At 33.9% G+C, this 23131-nt stretch overlaps 2 protein-coding genes across 2 annotated transcripts in view; one reads left to right on the forward strand and one right to left on the reverse strand.

The window, feature by feature from the left end:
- Positions 1-22665, reverse strand: part of LOC132039330 (uncharacterized) — a 39348-nt gene extending 16683 nt beyond the window's left edge. Inside the window, exons 1-4 of the mRNA XM_059429831.1 lie at positions 22618-22665; positions 22447-22504; positions 22221-22354; positions 21002-21154 (exon numbers count right to left, since the gene is read on the reverse strand). Coding sequence (XP_059285814.1) covers positions 21002-21154; positions 22221-22354; positions 22447-22504; positions 22618-22665 — 393 coding nt within the window. The remainder of the gene's footprint in view (positions 1-21001; positions 21155-22220; positions 22355-22446; positions 22505-22617) is intronic.
- Positions 4506-6890, forward strand: LOC132039998 (putative cyclin-A3-1). Its single transcript, XM_059430588.1, has 6 exons — positions 4506-4898; positions 5455-5687; positions 5779-5965; positions 6060-6209; positions 6291-6425; positions 6520-6890. Exons 1-6 carry the CDS (start codon positions 4635-4637, stop codon positions 6589-6591), a joined length of 1041 nt encoding a protein of 346 aa, XP_059286571.1. The 5' UTR covers positions 4506-4634; the 3' UTR covers positions 6592-6890.
- Positions 22666-23131: the final 466 nt, after the last annotated feature.

Consider the following 23131-nt stretch of genomic DNA (forward strand, 5'->3'; position numbering starts at 1 on the left):
TGATATGTCCATCTTCTAGTAATCCAAGGAAACATGGTGACAACCTAATGTATTTCACTTCTTCAAGCCCAACGTGATTTTTGGTGACTGGCTCCATTTCTTGTTTTTATTTCCTTTCTAAACCATTGTGAAATGAAATTAAACCAGAGATATTTAATCCTCCACAGAGAGAGTAACCAAAATATAGCTTTTAGTAAGCATCAACATGAAAAATCATTCTCTTTGATTGTTAGAAAAATGTGTGGTTGTGGTGAGAAATCTGGATATGCTTCAAGCCGTGTACCTTTTTTGGATCACTTTTCAAAGAGAATTATTTGTCCCTTACAAATACTCTCCCGGGATAGAATGAAGCAAAGACAAGAACTAATGTAAACAAATCTCTGAACACACAAGAATTAATGTTGCAGTAACTAAGCTTATGCAGTTTTTCTTAAGGAAGAATATTGGTACTTTGAGTATTTCTCATGTTATAAATATTTCCAGGATTTTCCTCTATCTATAGAGGAGGTCTTTAACTCTTGAACCTTAAACGACGCAACCTCTAGGGAGAGATGCATTGTTTCAGGAAGAGATGTACTCTTTCAGAAAGAAAAATACTTTTTCCTTTTTGCGTATTTTCTCTTGAAAATTTCCAACATGTCCCAATTTATGTGGCACGATTTCCTTTTTGGTCTATCCCAAAAAGAATGTGATCTTTTTATATTTAAAAATAATTTAACTTTATGAGATGATTTACAGCCACACATTTATATAAGGCTTGTTTTGGACCACACATTTCAAAAGTTTTCCTTTCTTTCTTAAACTCCGTGCCAAGTCAAATGGTGTCACATAAATCGAGACGGACGGAGTAGTAGTTCTTCAGAATTCTAGTTGAAAGGTGCAGTTTACGTTCAATATTTAAAGGACATGGCGTGTTTAAATTCTCTTTGCTCTTCTGTGTGTTTAATTTGACATGGAGTTTTACAAAGAAAAGAAAGGAGACTTTTGACACATTAACTAAACATATGACTTATCAAAAGTACCCTTAAATCCTTTTGATGTTAGATATATCATGTCATATTTATAAAAGTGTATTATTAACAATGAACTGAAATTATTAAAATTGAAAGAGTTTTCAAATATTCTTTTAGAACAAATCTAAAAAAAAAGAGTGACATATAAAATGCAAAAGAGACGAAAAGGGGAAAAGTGCACGAATATCCGATTTTAACACCGTCATTTAATTTGTGCTCGCTTTTTTTTTTTTTTTTTGTTTAATGTGTACCACTTAGGACAACTTCATACATACAATTTAATGTGGAGTTTCATACGGCTAAAGTTCTAAACACTTTATCTGAATTTTAATTTTGTCAAGCCTAACTTTAAATATTGTATGTTTAAATGGTATACATTTGCAAATCAAGATGACGAGTACAGGTTAACTGGCGGTATCAAAATGGGCTACCTCGTGAATTTTTTATGATGAAAAAGGACCAAAATTATGCTGTGATTTATCAGGCTACCACATATAAAGGTGAAGTCCAACAGAAAATGGAGGACAGAACTGGCCCAAATTGAACAAAAAGCCCACCTCTCTACATTGATTTTTTTTTTTGCGCGGAGTGCCCTTCTTTTGGGTTGGTCTTTAAATTTTGCCCCTCATATTTGTGGTCTTTAAATTATGCCCCTCATATCGTTTGGTCTTTAAATTTTGCCCTTCGCATTGCAACTTTGAGCTTTCGCGCCGAAATCATGAGGTTCTGAGTTCGAACCCCCCGCTTCAAGCATAAATTTAAAAAAAAATCGCAAGACAAGGTTTGGTTCGCGTGTATCTGCCGACCGCATACTTTTGTTAAGAATTACAAATTTTATCTTACGGACACGCAAGATACTCATGCCTTATGGGCGACTTGGCATAAGTATGCTCGCCCCAGATAACTTTGATAATTCCTTCACAAAGTTACGCCGTACGGGGGGCATACTTTTAACGGGCAAACTTTTATGCCGACAAGATTAACTTTGTGAAGGAATTATCAAAGTTATGCGGGACCCGGCATACTTATGCCAAGTCTGCCCATAAGGCATAAGAGCGGTCCCATAACCTTGGTAATTCCTTCACAAAGTTACGCCGAAGCGGGGGCATACTTAACGGGCAAACTTTTATACGGATCCGCATAAACTTCAGAAGGAATTATCAAAGTTATGCCTGACCCGCATACTTATGCCAAGTCCGCCCATAAGGCATAAGTATGCCGGTCCCAAGCAACTTTGGTAATTCCTTCACAAATGTATGCCGTCGGATAGCGAAATTTAAACTCGCCTTGCGAATTTTTTTAAAATTTTGATCGCGGGGGTTCGAACCCGGAACCTACGGAGAATTCGGGTGGCAAAATTTAAAGATTTCAAATACGAATGCAAAATTTAAAGACCACCCCAAAAGAAGTGGCAATTCGTGAATTTCCCAAAGCCGGTGCAAATGGAGGGAAACCTAAAACTCACTTTTTAAAATTCAATCTGAAAAATAATTAACCAAAAATATGCCCTGACACCCCCTAAACAACAATTTCCAAATCTTAAACTCTCATATGCCATCCAGCGTAGTAAAATATTCGAATTTTTTTAATCTCAAATTATAATTCCAACATAATTATATGGGGTTAATTTTCCAAATCTTAAACTCCATATGCCATCCAGCGTGGTAAATAATTCAGAAATTATTTAATCTCAAAATTATAATTCCAGCATAATTTTATGGGGGTAATTTAAATTTAAGTTTCAGTGTAAGTAATAACCAGATTGGTGATACCACAAAATTGATACTATTTCCGTACCACAATTTTCATCGCGTGATAACAATTTCGGAATTAAACAATCAAATGACAAAAATGCCCTTTTCCAAAGTCTTCTAACAAGGCCCATGTTAAAAATGAAAGTAAAAGTTGATTCAAATTTATATAGTGTAAGACCAAATATATGCGTCATGTTATAGCCCCCTATAGTCCATAATCAATTCTATGAACAAACATCTACCATAACAAAAATCTAATATATAATTGAGTAATTATTTAATTTTTGTGTTACGATCTCATATTATAATTCTAGTATAACTTGTTCACAAATTAAAGGACCCATAAGAGTTGGGAAAATTTCATAAATATACAATTTGGTCACTTACGTTGCAAAAATATAGCCCAAAACTTACATTGCAAAGCTTTAGCCCATATACACCCATATACAATATTTTAACCCATATACACGCATATACCCATATACATAAACATCATATACACCCATATACCACCATATATACCCATATACACTATAATACAATACTAGTTATACAATATTGTACACCCACTACCCCTGCCCTCCCTTCCCTATTTCTCCAACGCCAACCTCAACAACCTCCGACGACCCCATCGTTGTCACCTGTGCTCCACCTCCGGCTACTCTACCACCCCCGTAAATATTTATCGGAGATGGGACAAAACCAGCAAACATGTATAAATATATAAAAACAAAAGGGCACTCATCGGCGTTCATGGAGGTTGCCGGTAAAACGCGAATCTGGTCAGATTTGTAACAATACAATTAACATTTAAACAAAAACAAAAAGTCTCTGATGACGATGTTAAAAAGAGGATCCGGTTAGATCTGTAACAATACACCATGAATCCGGTCAAATCGTTGGGCGTTGTTTGGCTGGAGATGGCTTGCTTTGCCGGAATTAGACCTGAAACACAAAGAGTACGGAAGAAACGTGACTATGGAAATAGGGAAGAGAGAAGAGGAGCGAAGCAGTGAGGGAGGGGTCATGGTGGAGAAATGACGACTATGGAGGTGGGAGTGAGTGCAAAGAGAGGGGGGGGGGGAGGAGGGAGTGGGTCATTTTTTGAAAGATTTTGCAAAATGGGTCAATTTTGGTAGCATTATTACCCTAATTTGACATAGGGTGTAATTTTCTCTTTATTCTTCTATATCTTTATTCAATTAGACAAAAAATAATACTTCCTCCTTCCCAATTTATGTGACATTTTTCGTTTTTCAAGAGTCAATTTAACTAAACTTTGAAGCTAAATTAAATTAGATTAACTCAATATTTTAAGATTAAAATTTATATATTTGAAAACTACTATAAATTGCAACTTTTCTCATATTAATTTGATGAAAAATACATCTTAAAATGTTGTCAATGTTCATGCAGTTTGAATTTTGAAAAACGAAAAATATCACCCTGAATCGCATAATATCACCAACTAAACGCTGCATGCATTAGTTATCAATGAACTTTTCTATTAGAAGGGGGACGTAGGGAAATAACCATTAACATAGAGGATGAATAAAAAATAATTAAAGAAGCGGGTGTGTTTGGAGGGAAACTCAAAACTCACTCTTTAAAAAATTCAATCTGAAAAAGAAAAAAAACAATTAGCCAAAAGTTTACCCCGACAACCCTCCAAACAACAATTTCCAAATCTTAAAACTTAAAAACCATTTGCCAGCCACCCACATAGCGCCCAAACTGAAAATTTTATGCTGAATATGGCGCCATATAAATATACACACACATATCTCTCTTTCATTTCCTCAACTTTCTCTTCCCTTTCAATATACACAGAGAGGAAAAGGAAGAGAAAGATACAGAGTAACAAGCAATGGCAGACCAAGGTAATTGTGTGAGAGTAACTCGTTTGGCTAAGAAAAGGGAAGCAGAAGCTATGGTTCAGTACCTACAACAGCCCAACAAGAAGAGAGTTGTTTTGGCTGAGATTCAAAATCAGATTAAGCCTAAAACTAAGCAGATTACTACTAAGAGGAAGGTGAAAAGGTGTGTTAATGAAAAAGACAAGGAATTTGATGACCCCCAGATGTGTAGTGCTTATGTTTCTGATATATATGGTTATCTTCACCATATGGAGGTTAGTCCTTTTTCTCCCTCTCTTTTTTTTTCTTTTTTTTTAAAATTAAAAAAAATGGATGTTGTTTTAGGTCTCATTTGATATTTGAATCTTAATCATTTAGATCTGGATGCTCAAGTGTGTTTGCATTTCATGTATGCTTAAAAATGTAGTATTTTTCATAAAAAGAATAAGAAGACAAATGTTTAATTGGGTCTTACCTAATAGAGCCTGATTTGGTTTCTTATGGATGATTTTTGCGAATGGGCACACTAAAGATTGAATTTTGTCAATTGGGTTTTGGTTAATATCATTGAATTAACCAAATCTTGATTTCCAGCCATGTAAATTAGTGTAAGCGGTCGTTTGGTAGGAGTTATTAGAGAAAATAATATTGGTATTAGCTTTGGTATTGTTTAATTCCTTGTGTAGTAGTGTTTTCAACCCATGTATAACCAATACGTGTATTAGTTACACACTCTATTCAGTACTATTCTTATACACAGTAATCGACCACTAACGTAATTGCATTTGGGCTTTTGAGTTTTTTGACTTACTCTGTGGTGTTTCGAATCAGATTGAGAATAAGAGAAGACCATTGCCTGATTACCTTGAGAAGATTCAAAAGGATGTGACTGCAAACATGAGAGGAGTTTTGGTTGACTGGCTGGTGGAAGTTGCAGAGGAATACAAACTTTTAGTAGACACATTGTACCTTACTGTTTCCTACATTGACAGATTCTTATCGGTGAATGTCATCCCTAGGCAAAGACTTCAGCTTTTGGGTGTTTCCGCAATGCTCATTGCTGCGTAAGTATTGAATCCAAGAATTGGTTTTATTCTCCTGGATATGTGTGTAAGTTTGCTTTTGAATCTAATATAATGTGTTGATTATGATCAGGAAGTATGAGGAAATTAGCCCTCCAAATGTTGAGGACTTTTGTTACATTACAGACAATACATTTACAAAGAAAGAGGTGGTAAAGATGGAGGCTGATGTGTTACAATCCCTCAAATTTGAAATGGGTAATCCCACAACCAAAACATTTGTCAGAAGATTTACTAGAGTTGCTCAGGAAGATTACAAAGTAAGTGCATAAATATGACATGAACATTATGATTTTCAGTTCAACTTTGTTTTTGTTAAATGTTTGCTTATTATATTTTTCCTGCTCTTTGCAGAAAGCCGGTTTACAGTTGGAGTTTCTAGGATACTACTTAGCAGAATTAAGTTTATTGGATTACAGCTGCGTGAAATTCTTGCCTTCTTTGGTAGCTGCTGCTGTGATATTCCTATCAAGGTTCACATTACAGCCAAAGTCACATCCTTGGGTGAGGATTTTGATTCAATATTTGCTTAGATTTAGTTCATCGATAATATGGAGTGATTAATTAACTCTATTTATTTTATAGAGTCTGGCCCTTCAAAGTTGCTCAGGATATAAAGCAGCAGATTTAAAGGAATGTGTTCTTATCATACATGACTTGCAATTAAGTAAAAGAGGAAGCACTTTGGCAGCTGTGAGGGACAAATACAAGCTGCATAAGGTATTAATCTGTGTTTGATAATTGGTGATTTTGTTGTAAATACCTTCATAGTTTAGTTATCTAATATGAGTACTGTATGATCTTCGTGTAACAGTTCAAGTGTGTGTCAACATTATCTTCTCCTCTGGAAATACCGGATTCATTCTTCGAACATGCAAGACAATGACTACTTGGGCATATGCTTGGGAATTAGAATAGGACTGCATTCTTGGCTTCTTCAAGTTGGAAAGATTGCTTAATTTTGCTTCATGCTGCTCTGAGGACGTTATTAGGGTCAACTCAATAGAAAATGTGTCATGTTTGTTTAATAAATTTTTTGTATATCTTATTGAGTATATTCTTACAACTTAAAATTTGTTGGCCCTTGCTTATCTTTGGGCAGGACATATTTTTGCCAACAGCCAAAAATTTACAGGAATCCTTTGAATTTACATTATATTCAAGATAAAAGGGATCTTTTGTCCTCTCCCTGTATACCTGTCAACTGGTTTAACTTAGGAATCCAAACAAAAATCGGTTAGGGAACCGGCATGGTTTCCGGTTAAAAAACCGAACCGTTTAACCGGTTCCGGTTTTAACCGGTACGGTTAATGTTAACCCGGAAACGGTTTGAAACCTCAAACCGGAACCGTCCGATTAAAAACGTTCAAAACCTTTTTTTTTTTTTTTGTATTATATATATATATTATAGTATTTATTAGTATATTGTAGGTATAAATACATATGTTATACAAGTTTATAAGTAAAGTTTAAATATTTACTGACTAACAAAGCATTGTAATGACATAAAAATACTGAGAATATACGTGTATATATATATATATTAAGTTATATGCTTAAGTTAACACTTATATACTACATATACCTAAAATATAGTAAGAATATATGTATATATATCAATATACGTAGGTTATATAACTTATATATATAGATATATGTTTAAGTTATATACTATATATACTTATAACTTATATGCATACTTATAACTTATATATATATATATATATATATATATATATATATATATATACCTAAAATATAAAGAATATACTTATATATATATCAATATATGTATCGGTATACTTAGGTAATATAACTTAATATATATAAATATGTTTAAGTTATATATAACTTATATATATGTATAACTTAATATATATATATATATATATATATATATATATATATATATATGTTTAAGTTATATATATACTATATATTATAAGTATATTCTTAGTATATTTTAGTTATTTTTCAAGTATATAACTTTCTAGTTTTTAATTTAAGTATATTCTTAGTATATTTTAGGTATATTCCTAACTTTATAAAAGTAAAAATATGAACACAAGTAAATAGAAGAAAGCTCAATGAGCTATATATTTTATTCATTCTTGGATAACATTTATTTGCAAGTTGTAGTTTTTTTTAACTTACAAATAATACATAAGTAGTATAGAAATAGTCGAATAATAAAATCACCAATTTTGAACCATTTCGTTAATTTTCTCCACATTATATTCGGTCATGGAAATATCTTCAAAGTCTTCCATTTGGTCCGGTCCACTAGCTATCAAATCTTCAATTTCTTCCTCTTCGCCTTCCTCCGCTTCTAAGTTTTGGTTGCGTCGCTCCGATCTAATCCAATCGCGAATGCACACTAGTACTTGCAAGCTAAAGCCGGATAATGAATGTCTATGGTCTCCAATTTGCTCTGTCTTCCTTGGCTAAATGCGCTCTCCGAAGCCACGGTTGATACTTGAACCGTAAGGATATCTCGAGCCATTCTTGAGAGTATCGGATAACTTGCCTTGTACTTCTTCCACCATGCTAAGACGTCCAAGTGATCCAGTTCCTTGATATCCACATTTGGCTGCATCAAATAAAAGTTATATTCATCAAAGTTTGCACTAGAAGAAGAAGTTGGTGTGAATGTAAAACTTTAAACCCGACAAGCCCTTTTTGCTACTCGAGAAGTAGTAGGGCGTGGAGCAACGGGTGTAGCACGTTCTTCCAAACTACAATAATGAGTAAAAATTTTTCTAAACTCATCATCAATAGCGAGTTCGGCTTCAGCTAAAGATAGTTGAACTCCCGCTTCAATTTCTAAAAATGAATAAATTTGACCAACCAAATTTTTAGTATAAGACATTTTTAAACAAGGATTTAAAAGAGAACCCAATATAAATAAAGTTGGGATGGGAAAAAAATACTTCTTAAATTTGATTATCATTTCAAAAATAGACGCTTGATAACCGGGTTTATATTTATACTCTTGTAAAACTCTAGCTATTTCCGTTAAGTAGGCTAAAATTCCGGTTACCGTGGGATAGAATTGTCTAGAAAAAGCAAGAGTTGCATTATAAAAATTTTCTAAGAGCTCAACACATTCTTTAACATCTTCCCAATGCGAAAAATTTAACCAATCATCACTATCGCATTATATTTGTTGTGAATTTGTTGTATGGGAATCCTATACTCATATGCTTGTTGTAGCATAATGTAAGTGTAGTTCCACCTAATCTCAATTTCTACTTGAATTTTCCTAGGTCTAAGGTTATTTTCCACACAAGCATTCTTAAAATCTCTAATTCTTCCCCTATTAGCATTACAAAAAAGAAATGCAACCGCATTTCTAACTTTTTGAATAGAATCGTCAAAATATTCAAGACCATCTTTAACAATTAAATTTAAAATGTGACAACTACATCTCACATGAAAAATATTTTCTAGCGGAGGATTTAATTCTCTCTTTAAAAGACCAATCGCCTTTGTATTATTAGAAGCATTATCTAAAGCAATACAAAGTGTTTTTCTATAAATGCTAAAAAATCTCATAATAGTAGACATTGAATCCGCTAAAAATTTTCCATCGTGACGACCTTTTCCTTCATCATATAAAAAAGCTATAATTCTTTTTTGCATAACCCGATTGTCATCAACCCAATGACATGTAATAGCAAAAAAATCTAACTTGTTAAGACTAAGACCCAAATCGCGGTAAGACAAACATTACAATTTAAAGAATTAAATACATGGCGCAAATAAAATCTATATTTTTTAAACAAATCTATAACATTGGCTCTACAAGTACTTCTAAGAATACCCTCAAATAACGGATTATAACAACGTTGAATGTAAGTAACAAACCCCATACCCGATGGAAAGGAAAATGGTAAACAATCATAAGCTACCATTTTAACTATTTCTACACGCTCTTTTTTCTTGTCATACTTAAAATTCCTACCGGTTCGTGGGTCTATCGTCATTTGAATCCCCCCTACATTTGAACCCGTTTGCTCTCCCCAAACATCCATATGGTTGGTTCTCATATGACCATTTAGTGTACCCGTTCCACCATCCTTACCAGTTCCTTGCTTAAAACTAAATACTTGTCCACATAGGGTACATGTAGCTGATTGGTTTTCCTATTCTTAGTCATAAATTTCCAAACTTTAGTCACAGTTTACGAGTTCTAGGCGGTTTGTCTTGTGTATGTGATTGTGCGGACATGTATCTCCTATGGGATTTTCGGGGGTTGTGTTTCATCATCATCATCTAAGTCTTCATTAAAAGTGTCGGTAAAATGTTGTTGCATTACCTCATGACCTAAAAGTGGATTATTTCCTCCAACATCAATACCTAAATTAGGTGTTTCTTCCACAAATGTTTCCTCATTAAGCCCACGCCTAACAATACCACTACTACTACCGGCACCACGTCTTAATCTCTTTGACATTATTAAATAGAATTAATTTAAATCACAATCAAATAAATCACAACAAATTAAATTGCTAGAATTAAATTGCGAAAAATAAATTGCTAGAATTAAATTGCGAAAAATAAAGATAGAGTTGGAACGAAGGTACCAAATTGCCGGATTAATTTCCAACAAAGTGAAGGCGGCTAGAATTGCAAATCCACCAAAGTTACTTCGATTGTTGCAAAATCACCAACTCCACAAACAATATTATAATTGCAAAATTAATAATTGAAACTATAATAAGACTTTGTAATATTTATTTGAGAGAAATATAAAGTGACTAATTATTGCAAAGTAACTATAATTGAGAGATTGAGATTTGAGAGAAAGAGAAGAGTGAATTGGTGTGAATTAAAAATGAAAATGAAGAAGGGTTTATATAGGGTGAGGGATGGGTTAAAGTGTTAAAAAAAAAAAAGTCCGGGGGTTGGGGGGGGGGCAAAATTAATTATTTGACCGTTTGGCAACGACCATTTTTGCAAATGGACCGTTGCCAACGGTCCAATTTTGCCAATGAACGGCTATTTTTTTTTTTTTTTTTAATTTAACCGGTTAAACCGGTCCGGTTCCGATTTTACCGGTTTAACCGGTTCCGGTTTCAAAAAAATGGGAACCGGACCGGTAAAACAATTAACGGTTAACCGGAACCGGTTAACCGGTTCTACCGGTTCCGGTTCCGGTTTTTACCGGTTCGGTTCCGGTTTTAACCGGTTAGCCCAAACCGGTTGACGGGCTTATCTCCCTGTCCATGAATTGCTTGCAAGTCAACTTGTGTGTTTCTCGGAAAAGCAAATGGATGATCAAGAAACCTTACTTTTGCATTTGGTTTCCTAAGTACAATTAAGTAGTGAAGGACTAGATCGGATCGCAAAAGTTGTTACCTTTTATGTCCCATTTTGAATGCAATGAACCAAACATTTACCAAAAAAAAAAAAAAAGGTATAACAACAACATACCTAGTGAAGTCCCATGAGTGGGTGCGGGAGGGTAGAGTGTATGTAGGCCTTATCCCTACCTTGAGAGTTAGAGAGGCTGTTTTCGATAAACCCTCGGCTCATACCAAAAAAAGGTATATCCACTAAATAATCTCATCATTGTTTAATTCATGTTATTATAATCTCCACATAGTAATCTCGGGATAACTTGTTCACAAAACAAACAACCACTAAAGATTTTGGAATCAATTTCTGTTGGAATGCAGAACCCCCATGAAAGACACGAAGAAGAAGAAGAGAGAAAGAAATGAAGAAGATGGTTGATAATTTGGAAAATGACTTGAAGAACTCTTACTTTGACAAAAACAAGAATACTTTATCCAGATGGAATCATCTCAGTCGTACAACACACACACTTGATAGATTGATTCTCCACCCTTGGATTAAAATTACAACAGCTGTAAATATGGTCATGTGACCAACACGTGAAGGGATAAAAGTTTGTTACATAGCAGACAAGTTAGAATAGGAGAAGTGTAATTAGTTTTTCCATTTTCTTTATTTATGTTACATAGCAATTCTCTATAAATAGTTGTACATGGTGATGAATGAAATACACAGAGAAAAATTCCTAAATTCAGTGTCTTCATCTTCAAATTTCTTCATGGTATCAGAGCAGCTCGAAGCTTGATCCAAATTTGTGTCAAACATCAAAATCAATTTCAAATTCTCAGTAAATCAAAATGCCTGAAACAACAGATATGACAGAATCAAGTAATGGTGAGAAGGGAATCACATATGACAATAGTCATCCTTATCACCTAAGCAATTCAGATTCACCTAGTATGCCTCTAGTCAACATTGTTTTTTATGGAAGAGGATACCCATGTTGGAGGAGATCTATCCTACTATCAGCCAAGAGGAAACTTGGATTCATCAATGGAGCTTGTAAAGCTCCAGATCTGAAGTCTGCAGAGTTTAAACAATGGAGCTGTGTTAATGATATGATCATATGCTGGATATTAAATGCATTATCTAAGGATATTGCTGATAGTGTGATGAGTTCCAAAACTGCAAAAGAGCTTTGGGATAGTCTAGAACAGAGTTTTGGCAAGTCAAATGGTGCCAAACTCTTTCATCTACAAAAGGAATTATCCGGTCTAGTAAAAGGTAACGGTGACATTGCTGGGCACTTTACCAAACTTAAAAGGTTATGGGATGAGTTAGATGGCATAAATGTGATTGTCTGTTGTTCATGTGTGTGCACCTGTGAGGGGAAGGTAAAATCAACTAAATCACTGGAAGATCAGAGGTTAATTCAATTCCTAATGGGACTAATTGATGTATATGCTCAGGCAAGGGGAAACATACTTATGATGAATCCCTTGCCTGGAATGGATGTTGCATATTCCTTGCTTTTGCAGGATGAGAACTAAAGGGAAGTGTATGCAAATTAGGGCTGGGCATAATATGGTTCAAATCGAAAAAACCGACCGAACCGAACCGAAGTTAATTTCGGTTTCGGTTTTTCAGTTTATTCGGTCTGGTTCGGTTTAAATTTATAAGATTTTAATAATTTGGTTCGGTTTTCGGTTTATGCAAAATTTAATTCGGTTAAACCGAAAAACCGAATTTTAACAAGTCACTTTTTTCTTGAAGCATATATTATATATTCCTTGTACATTTTTAATAAATTTCCTCAACAATGTATCTTAGAACACCCATTAGCATCTTTTCTCGTGACAATTGGTGTTATCTTAGTAATATTAACATTGCAAATTGTGAATAAAAAACTCCTCTTGGTTAGTGGTAGGAAGATGTGATACAACAAAGTTTGACAAGTAGGAACTACTTATAATCTCCATTCCCTCTGTCATATCTTTGGAATTGTAGAGAAGATGTTGGCTGATAAACAAGAAATACTAGTAATAGAGGACTTAAGTGAAATGTGGGGAAAAGTTCTGTCACTGCATTAATTTGTATTTTGGCTGACAAAGTGATATGCAGTCAACACTTCTACTGTCTCACACCGAGCTCTATTAGGATTTTCTGGAATGATGAAGTATCGGCTTGATGCTTAACTATGTCATCCATATCTAAACCGAAGAAACCGACCGAATAAACCGAACCGAAATTGCAAAAACCGAATTGAACCGAAGTTATTTCAGTTCGGGTTCCATTCCCATTTTCTACAAACCGAAAATCAAAAAATCGAACCGAATTTGTGAAACTGAACCGTACGGACCGAACACCCAGCCCTAATGCAAATGCACATTTCACCTCTGATTATGGATCTTTTATGGCAGTTGGTCAAGCCAAGCAACCAAACAATCAATTGTTTGCTGAGTTTGCAGCATTCATGGCTAATGGACAGACAAGGAATGCACAGAAATTCAAAACCCAACCAACAAGAGGACCAAACACTCTCAGAAATACAATAATTCAAACCAGAGGTTTAGCAAACCACAAAACAAATTCAGAGGTAAGAAGAAATATGATCCAAATGTATCTTGCACTTATTGTGGGAAGACAGGACATGTACATGATGATTGCTACAGATTACATGGATTCCCTGCAGATTTTGAGTTCACTAACCCCAAAAACTATCAACCCCAAATTAAAGAAAATGCAGGATTGACTTCAATGATAGCAATTTTGAAGAGCAATTTAGCAAGGAACAAATTACAGAAATGATGCAGATGTATAAGCAGAGTAAATTGACTCAAATAGGAAAAACAGGAATCAATGCAAATGCAGTGGTTGGTACTATTCTTAAATACTCAAGTTCTGTGTTCACTAGTCTTAAATCAAATATTTGGATCATTGATTCAGGAGCCTCAGAACATATGCGCTTTGATCCCAATTCTTTCTTATTTCTAATTCCACTCCCTGTGCCCTTGAACATTAGTTTACCTAACTCTTTCAAGGTAAATGTTACTCACATAGGGAGTATCTTTTTGACAATCTTTATAGTTAAAGGTGATCAATGATGAACTTTTTGACTCTCCAAATAACAAGGTTGTCATTCTTTTAAGGAGGAAGGAAGAGCCCTAAAACCCCACATGAACTCAAAATGGGATTTTTATATATGAATCTTTTTTGTGCTTATAAAAATTACATGTACAAGTTTCAAGTTTAAATCTTTGAACAACACATCAAACATAGGAAGAGAAAAGGCCCAAAATCATACATTATCTCTGTCCTAAGACTCAAAATAGTACATATTAACACTAATAGTCTTACTTCTTTAACAAAGTGGTGACTTTTAGTCATAAACGTTGTTAGTTTGTTAACATACCTCTCCCACGTGTGTGTCACCTAAGCAAGTTTAATGCAAATTCTGGCTATCCCTCCGACTAATTAACTGTAACTAAGCAACGAATAATGATGTGCTGAAATTTCAAAAGCTAAAAGGAGATCAAGCTAATAATAGAAAATATAATCATAACAATATTAGAGATTTGACATGCTATAGAAGAGAAAATAGTTAATCATGTGACTTTTAAGAGGATGTGGAGGTGGCAAATTTGTCAACACGAAACTACAAAACGATTCTCAACGAGAAGTTTCATTCTTAGTAGTAGTAATGGCAAATTTATCGACACCGAATCGTTAAAAATGAGAGAAATCAAGAAACTAGCAATGTGCGTTCCTTGAATCTTCATTAAAACTACCTCGGCAAAATCTCGAATTTCTAAAACGTCTCCAACTTGGTTTTCAAACATTCAGGAAAAAAAAATTCTGTGACTGCACAAAATAAATGTTGGAATCAAGAAACTCCCAATTGAAAAGATCTTCCTCATCCATGTAAATGAACTCAAAAACTTTCTTCAATACTCTATTGTTAAAAGTTCACGTACAACATTGCATTTTCTTGTCTTTCTTAAAAAAATCAATTTGATTCAGCTGATTTCCCACTTGATCTCACGAATTTGTAAAGTAGGGTTAACAAATTTGGAAGAAGAAATTGGGTAGAGAAGGAAGAGAACGTCTCAAATATGTCGTAGAAATTTGTGGATCGTATGGCACACACGTTAAAAAACTAATGGTGTTTAGGGTTATGACTAAAAGTGCACCACTTTATTAAAGATGTAGGACTATTAGTGCTCCATTTGAAAGAATATGTACTATTTTGAGTCCTAGGACAAAGATAATGTATGATTTTGGGCCTTTTCTCATTTTTTAACAGACCTTTTCTGCAGTTCGGTGTCGATTCAGGTTCACAAGTTGAGAACTAAAGAAGTTGCATCAGTTAAATTTTTATGGAGGAGTCAGAAAGTTGAAGAGGCTACATGGGAAGCCGAAGAAGACATGAAATCCAGATATCCCCATTTGTTTGAAGAGCAAGCAGAGAACGCTCAAGGTAACCTTCCATAGTCCATGTCATGTCTCATGTTTCACGCTCATGTCATGTATCCAGTGCCCATGTTCCATGTCTCAGTATTCATGTTTCCATGTAACCATGTCATGTTAATTCAATCTCCATGTTTCATGTCATGTTTCCTTCACGTTCATGTACTCAATCCATGTCTAGTTCATTTCTTAACCATGACCCATCATTCGAGGACGAATGATCCCAAGGGGGGAGATATTGTAATACCTCGTACCTTTAAACTAGGCGATGATTCATGATTCAGGACTTAGAAACCAAGACGAAAGTGTGAAAAATTGAAATTTGATTTCGACGGTCAAGGTGTGGGCCGTACTTCCAAGTACGGGCTGTATTTGTAAGCAGCACTTGGCATGGGAGAAAAACATAATTTCTGGAAATTGCCATCAAAATACGAGCAAAATGTACGGGCCGCACTTTGAAGTGCAGGGCGCACTTCTATCCCGTACTTCTCAGTGATTTTAACCTAGTTACTGGAATTTGCAATTTCAGGTACGGGATGTACTTTGCGCCCGTACATCTTTCACTTCAGTGAACAGTATAAATTCGAGACTTCAGTTTTATTTCTCACTTTTCACATTCCCAAGCCCTAGCACGAAGTTCTTCTCTCCCAACTTTCAAGATACTCAAAGGTAAGCCTATTCCAATCATTCCAAGTCAAATTCTAACATGTATTCATGTAATATAAACAAGAAAACCATTGTTCTTAACTAGGATTTTCAAGGAAACCCAATTAAAGGGATTCAAGATTAAGCTTTGGGATTCTTCTTCAACGTTCAGATTTTTATTACAAGATTAGAGTGTACCAGGTATGTAGGGCTTCTATCCACATGTGGGAACATCTTTGTTCTTCCCCACGCCACGTTCCTCCATGATTATACAAGAGTTCACCAAATAGTAGAAATTAGGTTTCATGACTAGTTTTTGACATATTATGAATTGTGCTTTGATTAGTTTTAGACATATTATGAATTGTGTTTCTTGTGAGAGCTTTGGAAACCCTATATTGAATTTCAACATTTGTGATATATATATATATATATATATATATATATATATAGAGAGAGAGAGAGAGAGAGAGAGAGGTAACCTATGGACACTAAAAAGTTCATATATGAAAATCCCATTTTTAATTCATGTGGGATTTTAGGGCTCTTCCTTCCTCCTTAAAAGAATGACAGCTTTGTTATTTGGAGAGTCAAAAAGTTCACCTTTGATCAATTTTAACAATAATAGTTGTGAATTTGTGATATATATAGAGTTGACCTATGTTTCTTACAGTTCTCTACTGAAACTTCTTTCCTACTTTTTGCATTGTTCAAATGTGTAAACTTGAAACTTGGACATGTATGTAATTTTAATAAGCACAAAAAGATTCATATATAAAAATTCCATTTTTAATAAATATGGGGTTTTGGGTTCTTCCTTCCTTCTTTAAAAATTGTAGCTTTGTTATTTGGAGAGTTAAAAAATGCTTCTTTGATCAATTTTAACCATAAATTTTTGAATTTGTAATATATATAGAGGTAACCTATGTTTCTCAAAGTTCCCAACTATAACTTCTTTCTTACTTTTGATGTACTGTTCAAATGTGTAAACTTTGGAACTTGGTCATGTCCTTTTAATGGGTACAAAAAAATTAATATATAAAAATCCCAGTTTTAATTAATATGGGGTTTTCAGGTTCTTCCTTCCTCCCTAAAAAAATTGAAACCTTTGTTATTTGGGGAGTCAAAATGTTCATCTTTGATTTTAACTATAAAAATTGTGAATTTGTGATATATATAGAGGTAACCTATGCCTCTCACAGTTCTCAACTCAAACCTCTTTCCTATGTTAAGAAAAGAACCGAAATCATACATTATCTTTGTCCTAAGACTCAAAAATAGTTCATATTCTTTCACATGGAGCACTAATAGTCCTACTTCTTTAACAAAGTCGTGCACTTTTAGTCATAAACGTTGTTAGTTTGTTAACATATCTCTCCCACGTGTGTGTCACCTAAGCAAGTTTAATGCAAATTCTGGCTATCCCTCCGACTAATTAACTGTAACTAAGCAACGAATAATGATGTGTTGAAATTTCAAAAGCTAAAAGGAGATCAAGCTAATAATAGAAAACATAATCATAACAATATTAGAGATTCGACATGCTATAGAAGAGAAAATAGTTAATCATGTGACTTTTAAGAGGATGTGGAGGTGGCAAATTTGTCAACACGAAACTACAAAACGATTCTGCTGAGAAGTTTCATTCTTGTGGTAGTAATGGCAAATTTATCGACACCGAACTGCAGAAAAAATGAGAGAAATCAAGAAAATAGCAATGTGCGTTCCTTGAATCTTCATTAAAACTACCTAGGCAAAATCTCGAATTTCTAAAACATCTCCAACTTGGTTTTCAAACATTCAGGGAAAATAAATTTTGTGACTGCACAAAATAAATGTTAGAATCAAGGAACTCCCAATTGAAAAGATCTTCCTCATCCATGTAAATGAACTCAAAAACTTTCTTCAATACTCTATTGTTAAAAGTTCACGTACAATATTGCATTTTCTTGTCTTTCTTAACAAAATCAATTTGATTCAGCTGATTTTCCACTTGATCTCACGAATTTGTAAAGTAGGGTCAACAAATCTGGGAGAAGAAATTGGGTAGAGAAGGAAGAGAACATCTCAAATATGTCGTAGAAATTTGTTTGGAACTAAAGAGATCGTGTGCCACGCATGTGGGAAGAGGTCTGTTAAAAAACTAATGGTGTTTAGGGTTATGACTAAAAGTGCACCACTTTATCAAAGAAGTAGGACTATTAGGGCTCCATGTGAAAGAATATGTACTATTTTGAGTCTTAGGACAAAGATAATGTATGATTTTAGGCCTTTTCTCAATTTACAACGGTTAGCTTTTTGAATTTGAAAACGACTAAACTTTTTTTTAGTTTAGAAATTCTATCATTAGATGTAAATGTTAACTTTATTATTATTAGTAAATGTAAATGTCAATTTTAGTATTAGAACTTTTTTTTAAAAAAAAATTATAAAATTCAGCCCGAACCACTAACTAAAACCCAGCCCGGTTAGCCTGCGGTGTACCCCCTATCCGGATAGGGGCTGGGCCGGACACCCTTTCCCTCCTCAAGCTCGGCCCCCAGCTAGGCCCCTTAACTACGGCCCGACCCGACCCTGAACTGGCCCCCGTATGACCCACGTTTAAATGGTCCAGCCCTGCCCACTTGACAAGCTTACTTCGTGATTGTTACCTAGTGAAAATCACTTGACAAGGAAATTTATCATTGTTTTTTTCTTTCCTAAAATTGACTGTTGCAACTTTGTCTTGTTGTTGAATCTTTAAAATTCTGGCAATCCATTAGGATTTTTGGCCAAATCCTAAAGACCACCATAACTTGTTGTGTATAAATTCACCAATGCGTTGTTTCTTCAAAATCGATCCAAATCAACTCTAAGTGACTCCAAATTCGATATACAACCTTCTAATATCAATTATAATAATTTTCAATTACTAGATCCAACCGAAATCTTCAAAAACCTTAAGAATACATTTGTTTAAATGTTATTAAAAATGATTGAAATTTGGATAATGCTAAAAGGATGGTTGCATTTCAATTAACGTTCTAAAAAGTGACTATTTGTCAATTTCTTCCGATGATTATACAAAAGATAATACACCTTTTTCAATCTTTCCTCGTAGAAGGCCGATAAAATTTTGAAAAAACAGTAAAACAATAACTAAAGGAATAATTTAGATCATGTAACATTCTTCCATTAAAATAGTATTGGCAAAAACATTATTCATTGGTACGATTGATATAGCGATGTTCTTCGACTAGCAAATCACCCCTTCTCAATTTCAAACATCGGCTTTGATTCATTTTTATTCAAAAGCACATAGTGATACTCTCTTTTATATGTTGTAGGGAAAAGTACATTCTACTTTTTCATGTTATGGGTGGCATAAATGGATGTAAAAATCAGAAAAATAATTTGACATGACAAATGCTCAGCTAATAACTTGCTAACACTTGATATAATATTTACCCCCAGTATCAGGAACGTCATTAACGCACAAAACTAAAGTGACATTAGACTACTGAAACAAACTTCCTAGAAAAGATCATTTAACCACTGAAACAGATACTTCAAAAAATTACAAGAAAATAAACCCTACTTTCATAGTTAAATTAGAAGAAGTAAACCACATTTAAAGAAAGTTGATGGTTTCCAAAAAATGAGACCTCGGACAAGGAAATTGAAAATCCCCACGCCAACTAAGCCTCTGGAATGGATTCTTTGCGCAAGATAAATGCCAATCTCCCAAAGCGACACAACAACCCGACGACAATTCGTTAGGGTTTTGCTCTGATTTTCTACCATAATTAATATTTATTTCTTGGAGGAAAAGGTTTCCTAAGTGGAAAAGATCTCTTCCATATTTGACTAATACTTTCTTGGAGGAAAAGTTTTGTATTTCTATAAATTGAGGATCTTTTTCTTCACACAAAATACACAGAAAAGCATCCACAATGTAGTCATTAAAACAGTTTCATTTAGGGGTAGATTATTCTCTCATAGTTTTAATATTTTTCTTTTTATATTAGTTTTCCAATATATAGGTCACTTGACCAAACCATATTAAATATTGTGCTTCTTTTAGTAGAGTTTTCTTAATCGTCTGATTTATCATCGTTCAAGGTTTACAATTGTAAGTTTCGCATGACGCCCTGATTATTTCGATCTCAACAAGTGGTATCAGAGCCAATGGTTCAACGGGTTGAAAACAGGTTCAAGGCGGCGGGTTCAAATCAAGAACAACCAATTTGATGATAATCAAGATTTTTTATCAAAAAAATAAAAAATCTGAAGTATTACATGATGTGGAGACAAAGTTTTCATCCATATTATCAACAATCCGGTTGTTACATCTTTAAAAATAAAAACCAGTTTTAACGCATAGGGCTCCAATTTTAAACCATACCTATTTTTAACCATGTCACACAACAGTGATGAAGATTATATATATGAAGAAGGCGGATCAAGTTTTGTCAAGAAAATCCAGGCCAAAAGGGGAGATTTGTTAGGGTTTTGCCCTGATTTTCTACCATAATTAAAATTTCTTACTTGGAGGAAAAGGTTTCCTAGGTGGAAAAGATCTCTTCCATATTTGACTAGTACTTTCTTGGAGGAAAAGTTTTGTATTTCTATAAATTAATGATTGTTCGTTCACACAAAACATACAGAAAAACATCCACAATGTAGTCATTAAAAGAGTTTCATTTAGGGGGAGATTATTCTCTCATAGTTTAAATATTTTTCTTTTTATATTAGTTTTTCAATATGTAGGTCACTTGACCAAACCATATTAAATATTATGCTTCTTTTAGTAGAGTTTTCTTTGTCATATAATTTATCGTCGTTCAAGGTTTGCAATTGTAAGTTTCCGCATGAAGTCCTGATTATTTCGATCCCAACACGACCCTCAAGTATCCCAAGTGGCCATACGAACGGCCCCAGTGACTCTTGATAATGTAGTAAAGGTTGTCGTTGACATCACGACCATAACCTACAACCAACACACAATGGCCTGAAGAATTAGCAGCAGCATAATCATCTCCGACACCATACACGACCTGAAATAAGATTAAAATTAAGAATCATTAGTATTAGATGTCATTTTGACAACATACATTAATCATAAAAGGACAAGCACTAAGCCAATGGTGGATATTACATAATTGGAGGCCCGTGGTTTTTTTTATAAGGTAAATAATTTTATTGACAAGTGTAGAATTCCATGTACACCATATACCCAAAGAAGAGACCCTACACCAAAATATGGTTCTCAACAAAAGAGATCCATTCCACTATACTAATAGGGACCTCATAAGTGCACCAAAAAAAAACTAGAGACAACATACTACTTTTTTGATCAGTAAAAATTCATTAATTTTCATCAGACACAGCAGAAAAAACAAAAAACACACACACACACACACACACACAAATCCCATAATTTTTCGATAAAAAACACACAAATAAAGCAGCATTGACGATTCCCAAGTAAAAAAACACAAAAAATACTTCAAGAAAACATCAACTCTCAGAACTTTCATTAGATACACCAGAAAAAACACAAACATCATAATTTTTAGACCAAAAATACTCAAAATAAAGCAGCATTGATCGATTTTTAAACAGAATAAACACAATAATTCAAGAAAACACCAAAATTTGTTGAAAAATCACATAAACTTTCATCAGAAAAAACACAAGCCCGGAATATTTCAACCAAAACCACTCAAAATAAAGTATCATTAACCGATTCCTAACTAGAAAAAAACTCAAAATCCACTCAAAATACTTCAAGAAAACACCAATATTTCCTGAAAAATCATATTTCAGAAAAAATTCATTAACTTTCATCAGAAAAAACAAAGAACAATCACAAACCCTTGAATTTTTTGACCAAACTCACCCAAAACAAAGCAGATATTAACCGATTCTCAACTAGGAAAACACAAAATCCACATAGTAAACTCAAGAAAGCACCAAAATTTGCTGAAAATCATATTTCTGTAAAAAACCCATCAACTTTCATAAGACACAGTAAGAAAATCACAAACCCCTGAATTTTTATACCAAAAACAGTCAAACTAAAGCAGTAATCGATTCTGTAATTTCCAAGAAATTGCTTACCATCGGATCGGGATGAAACCAGACACTTTGAAGGCTGGCATGACGGGTAGAGGCTAAAATAGTATGTGACTTCAACGCCTTCAGGATAGCTTCTTGTCCGATCAATTGATTGCAACGGGCGAAAGATATTTTTCCTTTTTGGAGAAGCAAAATGAATGAAATTAAAAATACATAAAAAAAATTAAATTAAAAAAAAACTAGAGAAAGAAAATCCTAATATCTTTACTTACTCCATTAACAACTCTGAAACCAAAATGCCCGGGAACATCATTAAAATCATAATTCTTTAGATGTTTCAATATATGCAAAGTAATATCTTAAAAATATATTTGGTAAAATCAGAAAAAACATCTTGCATAATCTAATTGTAGCAGCTTCGTGAATGTACATATGTTACATGGAAGAGATAGTGGGTGTTAAATGTGGAGACAAAGTTTTCATCCATATTATCAACAATCCTGCTGTTACATCTTTAAAAATAAAAATCAGTTTTAACCCATGCTTACTTTTAACTCATAGGGCTCCAATTTTAAACCATACCTATTTTTAACCGTGTCAAACAACAGTGATGAAGATTATATATATGAAGCAAGCAGATCAAGTTTTGTCAAGAAAATCCAGGCCAAAAGGGGAGATTTATTAGGGTTTTGCCCTGATTTTCTACCATAATTAAAATTCCTTTCTTGAAGGAAAAGGTTTCCTAAGTGGAAAAGAACTCTTCCATATTTGACTAATACTTTCTTGAAGGAAAAGTTTTGTATTTCTATAAATTGATGATTCTTCCTTCACACAAAACACACAAAAAAACATCCACAATGTAGTCATTAAAAGAGTATCATTTAGGGGGAGATTATTCTCTCATAGTGTTAATATTTTTCTTTTTATATTAGTTTTTCAATATGTAGGTCACT

Source organism: Lycium ferocissimum, chromosome 12, assembly GCF_029784015.1.
Source record: "Lycium ferocissimum isolate CSIRO_LF1 chromosome 12, AGI_CSIRO_Lferr_CH_V1, whole genome shotgun sequence".
NCBI lineage: Eukaryota > Viridiplantae > Streptophyta > Magnoliopsida > Solanales > Solanaceae > Lycium > Lycium ferocissimum.